The sequence below is a fragment of the Balaenoptera ricei genome, chromosome 1, assembly GCF_028023285.1.
Source record: "Balaenoptera ricei isolate mBalRic1 chromosome 1, mBalRic1.hap2, whole genome shotgun sequence".
Lineage (NCBI taxonomy): Eukaryota > Metazoa > Chordata > Mammalia > Artiodactyla > Balaenopteridae > Balaenoptera > Balaenoptera ricei.
In genome coordinates this window covers 214,621-221,807 of record NC_082639.1, presented here as the reverse complement: position 1 = coordinate 221,807, position 7,187 = coordinate 214,621, and the positions used below count along the sequence as shown (strand labels likewise).

Below are 7,187 nucleotides of genomic sequence, written 5' to 3'. Positions count from 1 at the left end.
CATTCTGTTCCATGACGTCATCCTGCCTGACTGATGACGTCACTCCGCCCGCCTTGTGGCATCACCTTCACTGGTCCCGTGATGCCACTCTGCCTGTCTACGACCTTGGCCAGCCAGCCTCTCTCCTGCCCAGCGGCTGGTGTTCCACGTCCACCGTGTCAGGGGCCTCGTGCAGGTGCTGCAGCCGGCGGGGGTCAGATTCGCAGGCCGCGCGGAGGCCCAGGGCCCGGCTGGGTCCGCGGAGAGCAGAGGCGCGCGGGCCGAGGCTCGCCGGCTCCTCGGGGGCGCCTCACCCGGTCCCCCTCGCGAATTTTCCTTTCAGATTTCCCGCGGCCCCCGCTCGCCCTGAAGGTGAGCCTCGCGCCTCCGCCCTCCCGGAGAGGTCCCCTCCCGGCGCACCGCTCGGAACGGGGGAGCGGGCGCGGCGACTTTCCCGCCTCGGCCCGGCGTGGCCAGAGGCGGGCGCGGGCGGGGTGCCCCAGTTCGCCTTTGTCACCCGCGGGGTCGGTGGGCCGGGAGCGGACGCGTGACTGACAGCCGGCGGGGGCTGCGGCCGGGGGCGGGCTGCCCGGCGCCGGCGGCTCATTGGCTGGCGCGAGTGTGGGAAAGAACGCGGAGCCGGATTCACACGCCCCGCGGCGGCGCTTCCTTAAATAGCCAGGCGGCGGACTACGCGCGCTCGGTCCCGGAGCCTGGAACCCGCGGGAGAAGGGCTCCGGAAGCCGTGCGTCCGGCCCGCCCTCGGCCCCGGGCGGCGCGGGGGGCGCACCATGCCTGTCGACACCCCGGGGAAGCTGAGGGCCTCGCCGCGGGCGGGAGCGCCGGCCGGTGCCCGCCGGACCCCGGACCAGCCCCGGAGCGCGGCCGAGCACCGGAAGGTGGGGACCCGGCCGGACGCGGTTGGCAGGAGCGGGGGGGAGAGGGGAGCTGACGCCCGCGGGACTCAGCCGCTGCCGGCCCCGCAGTCCTCCAAGCCCGTCATGGAGAAGCGGCGCCGCGCGCGCATCAACGAGAGCCTCGCCCAGCTCCGGAGCCTCCTCCTGGACGCCCTCAGGAAAGAGGTGAGTCGGGGGTGGGAGGGCGAGATCGGGGAGCCTGGAATCCGGGCGCTCCCGGGCTGCCAGCCGCCCACACCGGCCCCGCCCCCAGAGCTCCCGCCGCTCGAAGCTGGAGAAGGCGGACATCCTGGAGCTGACCGTGAAGCACCTGCAGAGCCTGCGGCGCGTGCAGGTGACAGGTGAGCGCGGGAGGCGGCGGCGAGGGGCCTGGGGCCGGAGCCGCCGCCACCGCGGGCCCCGACCGCCTGTCCCCTGCCACCCCCGCAGCCGCCCTCCGCGCCGACCCGGCAGTCCTGGGCAAGTACCGCGCCGGCTTCCACGAGTGTCTGGCCGAGGTGAATCGCTTCCTGGCCGGCTGCGAGGGCGTCCCGGCCGACGTGCGGTCCCGCCTGCTCGGCCATCTGGCGACCTGCCTGGCCCGGCTGGGGCCCTCGCGCCGCCCGCTTCCACCGGCCCCCGCCGCCGAAGTTCTGGCGCCCGCGGTCTACGCGGGCCGCCCGCCACCGCCGGCCTTCGACGGCCCCTGCCCCTTGCCGCGCTCCGGGGCGGTCTTGGCGCCGCCCTTCCTGCCGGGCCGGACGGGGGCGCCCCTCGCCGCCCCCGGGGCCGCGGCTCAGGGCCGGGGCGCACCCTGGAGGCCGTGGCTGCGGTGAGGTCGCGGCCTCAGAACCCGCTGAGACTGTGCCAGAAAATATTTATTTCCAGAGACCGCGTCGGGAGTTTTGTTTTGCCGTCTTCGTGAAGGGTCCAGTCCGGCAGAGGCCCAGCAGCGGGGTCGGCTGACGTCTTCGCGCGAGCGGGCAGGGCGGGCCGCGGGGGTTCTGCTCCCACCTGGGCCCGCAGGTGCCCGGCGCGCAGGTTCGGCCGGCCTTGCGTTTGCCTGTATCTCACTGCGCTGGAGCCGCGACCCGCCTTGAAGTGGGGAGGAGGGTGTGTGTGAGAGGTCCCTCGGGAGGCTCAGGCAGGACGGTGGCAGTCATCACGTTTTCCAGAACGTCTCCCAGTGCTGGGAAGCAGTCGTGCAGCGTCACTGGGCATGTTCTTCCCCCACTCTCACTCTCGAGGACCCTGGAAGGTGGACACATGTATTTTCACACTGTTGTCTTGGTGCTGAGCTGTGGTGAGGGCTGACTGTCCCTGAAGCTTCGGTTCTGGCCTGTTCCACCTCCTGCCTTCTTGTGGCTCAGCACCAAGCTGCCTGTGCCCGCCCGTGCGTCGAGCCTGCCCCAGGCCAGTGTCTGCCCAGGAGAGGGGTGCCAGCAGGAGAGGGCATCTGAGTCCCAGGGGCAGGGAACGGGGGCCAGCCCGACAAAGGGCACTTAGTGCTGGGGCTCTTCTCCTGCCAGAGTGCAGCCCTGCTGTGTGCCCCATCCTGCCCTGAGAGGGGAGGTCCCCCTACAGTACGAAGGAACTGGCGTTGGTCCGGCCTATGCATCCGTCGTGAGCACCGGCTGTGTGTTCACCCTACAATACAGCGATCCTAGGTGGCGTTGGGCGTCGCCCCCCGTCCCCACTCCGGGAGTCGCTGTCTTGTGGTCCCAGGCCTCCCCCGGCTGCTGCTGGGGCTGTGCTCCAGGTGCGGTGAGGGGGTGGTCCAAGGCACGCAGCTGGGACTGCGGTGTCTCATCCTGAGCCCTCCTGAGGCTGAGGCAAGATCTGTGTCCCAACCACAGCCAAGTTCATCTGATGGTTGCCGGCCGCCTGCCTGGCCAGGGACCATCACGGAGGAGGAGAGTGAATCACTGCCGGGGCTGGCCTGCCCCTCCCCCAGTGGCCCATCAGCTCCCGTGTCCGTGTCGTGTGCAAGGTTCACCTGCCCTCCTGGACTCAGCCGTGCACACCGGCAGGGCCTGCCACGTCCCACCAAGCCAGTTCCTCCCCGACCTCTAGCTGCCTGGTCCATCTCCCTGAGTGTCCAGGGCCCAGGCCAGTGGTCCTGGACAGTTGCAGCCATGCAGGGCAGGTGCCGCACCCTCTGCACACAGGCCCTGGGGAGGCTGGGAGAGCTGGGTCACCAGCAGGACTGTGGGGGAGTTGCTGCTGACCAGCCTGGGAGGCCCTCCCAGCAGGAGAATTGTAGAGGGTCCATTTCAGAAACCAAAGTTCAGCTTGGTTGGGGGAGGGGAACTGCTCAGGGAGGGCCTCAGTGCAGGAGGGGAGGGCCGGCGGCTTTGGGATATGAAGCTGGGTGGGTGGGTCCGTGGGTAGGGGGAGCGCCCCACCTGGTGGCCAGAGAGAGAAGGGCTGCCCGGGAAGGTCACCTGGAACTTGGGTCATCACACTCTCCCTTCTCCAGGGAGAGGGTGGTGACAGCGCCAGACCAGACCGCCCCCCACCTCCGTCCCTGGGCCTTGCCCCCTCCCTTACTTCCTTACTTCCTGTTCCTGGTCATCTGTTCTCAAGACGCTATTGCCAAAGGGATCTTTGCGCCGAGCGCCCTGTTAGCCCTCCAGGGACCTCAGGCTCTGAGGGAACCACACTGACCCTCAGACAGGCAAGCTCCTCCCGTCTCTATCCCTTTGTACTCACCCCCCCGCCCCGTTCTCTCCCCACTTTCTCACCTGAGGCAGCCACCCCAGACCCCGAGGGCTCTGGAGGCCAGGGCCGTGTCTGTGTCACTCGCTCCTGTCCCCAGCACCTGCTTGGAACAGGAAGACGCTCAGGTCGGGCTCAGGCCATACAGACCTCGTTAATTAGCTTGGATGAAAGAGGAGCCCGGAGGTTGGCAGAGGGTGTCGCCCTTGATTAGATTAGGGGCGTGTGAGGAAGCACAGCCGGGCCGAGGCTGGCTTCCCTCCCCAGGCTGCCCCTCAGCAGTATCCTTGTCTGTGGGAGGAGCCCACACCCCTCTCCCCGCTCAGCCTGGACACCTGCCCCAGCCCCGGAGAGCTGGGCTGGGGTCTCCCCCTCAAAGCAGGGGCTCTTCCTCCTCCCACCCTCCCCTCTCTTCCGCCCATTTCCTGCCCCCTCCCATGCCTCAGAGGGGCTCTGGGTAATTCCTCTGTGTCCCTCCACCCCTTTGGCTTGGCTTTTGTCTTGCAGACCTTCCCGGGACAATAATAGAGGAAGCATCTTCTCCGGTGGCTGTGTCTTGCGGGTGGGGGGAGGGTGTGTGTGTGTGGGAGGGATCAGAACTTCCTCCTCCTGCGGGGAGGGTGCGGCCAACTGATCATTTCTCCTCCACTGGCGGGTGGGGCCTCATTCATCTGTGGCCTCCTTCCAGCCCAGTTCCTGGCAGGGACCAAGGGTCAATAAATGTTTGCTGAGTTCATGTGCAAGGTCAGGTGATCTGCCTGCCTCTGTGGGTGTCTCAGCCCTGTGGAGCCCTGTGATGCTGGGCCCCTCTGTCTTGCCTGTGGGGTCAGGGCTTGGGGACCAGACAATGACAGCAAGTCATAGGTGTTTGAAATCTGGAGAAAGAATTAGTCCTCATGGTGACAGAAGTCGGCCTGGCCAGGCCCATGAAACCAGTCACTTGGGAATTTGGGGTGGGGCAGGGCCTGGGGCTGCTTGGAGCCCTGGCTTGTGAGAGGTGAGGGCTTAGCTCCCCCACCAGAACTCCTGTGGTTGCCCGAGTATCTCTAGGCCCCAGCAGCCTCTTCCCCTCCCCTGGCACGCACTGGCATGCCCTGGCTCCAGGACCTGCTCCCTTTTCCCGAGGAAGAAGCTGAGCCCAGAGGGTTCTGCAGCTGGGCCTGGCTACTCTCTGCTCCATGGAGCCCTGGGGACCATACCCATCCTAGGATGCACCCTTGGGCAAGGAAAGAGGCCCTGGGGCTGATGGCCTCCCAGGAGGCCCCCAAGAGCCCCCACCTGGTATTCAGCCTTGTAAACGTCCCGAGGTTGACCTGCGTGACCAGTGAGGTCCTGTAGAAGATGAGGTTGCAGGGGCACCCTGGCCTACCTCTTTGTCTCTCACATTCTCCACTCTGAGGGAGGCCAGCTGTTCTTTGCTGTGGAGAGGCCAACAGAGTGTGGTGTTTAGAAGCAGATCCTCCAGCCCTGTCGAGCCTTCAGATGAGACCCCAGCCACTGCTGACATCTCAAGGGCAACCTTGAGAGTCTGAGAGCCAGAACCACCCAGCTGAGCGGCTCCTCGACTCCTATCCCTCAGAAACTGTGCGAGATAATAAATGTCTGTTGTTTTAAACTGCTGAATTGTAGGTTAATTTGTCATGCAGCTATAAATAATAATGTTTTATGTAAAATTAAAATAAATATAAAAATAACAATAAACAACTAATGTGCCCACCGCCACCCAGGGCCACCACCATGTGCCCACTTGATGGGGCTGTGGAAGAGGTCAGGTGGGGTGTGACCCAGAAACAGCCGTTGAAGCTGTGGTGAGGAGCGGAGTGGGTTGGCCTGATGTCTGCCTGGAGGTCGCGTCCCTGTGAGCTCCAGCTGGGGTGCAGGGAAGCCAAGGCCCATCCCTGTGGCTTCTGGGCAGGGCAGGGGGCCATTTCTGTTCTGATAACTGACAGGGCATGGCGTTGGGGATTCATGGGCCCCAGACTTCAAACAAGGAGAGGTGTGGGAGATTCTCTGTGCTGAGACCCACAGAACCCAACCTGCCCCAGGGCCACGCTGACCTGCCCTCAATGGGCATGTCAGCCCTTTTTGCAGCCTGGTATCTATGATGACCAAGAAGCAACTGGCTGCTGCTGCTTCAAAGGTGTCTCTTCCTGGTGGACTGCCTGACCCTGACACCCAGCTGGTGGCTTTGGGCTCCCACTTCAGAGAAGGAATCCCCATGTCTGTGTGGGGAGGTGGGTGGGGGCCCACTTCCTGCCTTCCCATCCTTTACCCACGAGTGGGCCAGAGGCTGGTGGGGAGGAGGGCTTCCCCAGCTGCACCCTTCCCCTCACCCATGGTCCCCCCAGCACCCCTTGCCTTGTCTAGCACAGTGGGGTAGGGCTCAGCAGCTCTGGGTGTGGGGAGGCAACTCTGTCCTCTCCTGGCCCCTACGCCCACCCCCCAACATATGAGCTGACCACGGCCTGGGCCATAAACGCACATCCAGGGGCCGGGGGCTGGCCGGGCTCCAGCCGGAGCACCCCCAGCTCCTGGCCCTCCCTTTTCATGGCCTCTCAAGGCCCCAGGCCTGTGGGGCCCTGGGCTTGGGCTTTCCCTGCCAACCTAAGGTCAGAAAAGTGTTAGGCAGGACCTGGCCAAGCTTCTTCCTCTACTTGGATCAGGAGGCTGGCTCTGGACGAAATGCCAGGTGGGACAGGGCATCATCTGGCTGTGTGTACATGGGACTTTCTTCTCTCCGTGTCCCTAGGAGTTTGCTTTGTTGAATTAAGAGGTGAGGGTAACATCCCAGGACTGAGCTGACCGGTCTGCCCACTTGGAGTCTGCAATCTTTGGTCGGACTTTTCCAGAGCAGAGACCAGGTCCAATGGACTAAATGTGTCCACAACCCTCACCGCCCCCCGCCTTCCCTGCTAATTCATATGTTGAAACCTACCCCCCAAGGTGGTGGCCTTAAGAGGGGCCTCTGGGAGGGGATGGGGTCATGGAATGGGATTAGTGCCCTTACAGAGGGACAAGACGGGAGAGCTTTCGCCTACCCTATCGGCCATGTGAAGACACAGCCGGAAGGCAGGCTTTGCGCCTGGAAGAGGTCCTCATGGGAACCCGCCCGTGCTGGTACCAGCCTCTGGGTCCATGATGAATACATTTCTTTCTTTTTTAAAAAATAAATTTATTTATTTATTTGTTTTTATTTTGGGCTGCGTTGGGTCTTCGTTGCTGCGTGTGTGGGCTTTCTCTAGTTGCCGCGAGCGGGGGCTACTCTTCGTTGCGGTGCGTGGGCTTCTCATTGTCGTGGCTTCTCTCGTTGCAGAGCACGGGCTCTAGGCATGTGGGCTTCAGTAGTTGTGGCTCACGGGCTCTAGACCGCAGGCTCAGTAGTTGTGGCTTGCGGATTCTAGAGCTCAGGCTCAGTAGTTGTGGTGCACTTACTCAGTAGTTTTGGCTCGCAGGCTCTAGAGTGCAGGCTCAGTAGTTGTGGCGCACGGGCTTCGTTGCTCCGCGGCATGTGGGAGCTTCCCGGACCAGGGCTCGAACCCGTGTCCTCTGCACTGGCAGGCGTATTCTCAACCACTGCGCCACCAGGGAAGACTG

The 7,187-nt window shown here is 64.2% G+C and overlaps 1 protein-coding gene across 2 annotated transcripts; it reads left to right on the top strand.

Moving 5' to 3' along the window:
- Nucleotides 1–648: 648 nt before the first annotated feature.
- On the top strand, nt 649–5,208 carry HES4 (hes family bHLH transcription factor 4). Of its 2 annotated transcripts, XM_059939316.1 has the most exons (4): nt 651–878; nt 966–1,061; nt 1,150–1,237; nt 1,326–5,208. In XM_059939316.1, the coding sequence occupies exons 1-4, from the start codon at nt 771–773 to the stop codon at nt 1,709–1,711; spliced, it is 678 nt and encodes a 225-aa protein (XP_059795299.1). In that variant the 5' UTR covers nt 651–770; the 3' UTR covers nt 1,712–5,208. The 2 variants fall into 2 exon arrangements, with proteins under 2 accessions (XP_059795206.1, XP_059795299.1); XM_059939223.1 differs by having other exon boundaries at nt 649–1,061.
- The last annotated feature ends 1,979 nt before the right edge of the window (nt 5,209–7,187 follow it).

Coding starts and splice junctions, on each gene's coding strand:
- HES4 (XM_059939223.1), top strand. CDS start 771: ATGCCTGTCGACACCCCGGGGAAGCTGAGGGCCTCGCCGCGGGCGGGA. Junction 1,062..1,149: donor TGGACGCCCTCAGGAAAGAG/GTGAGTCGGGGG, acceptor CCCCGCCCCCAG/AGCTCCCGCCGCTCGAAGCT. Junction 1,238..1,325: donor GCGGCGCGTGCAGGTGACAG/GTGAGCGCGGGA, acceptor CCACCCCCGCAG/CCGCCCTCCGCGCCGACCCG.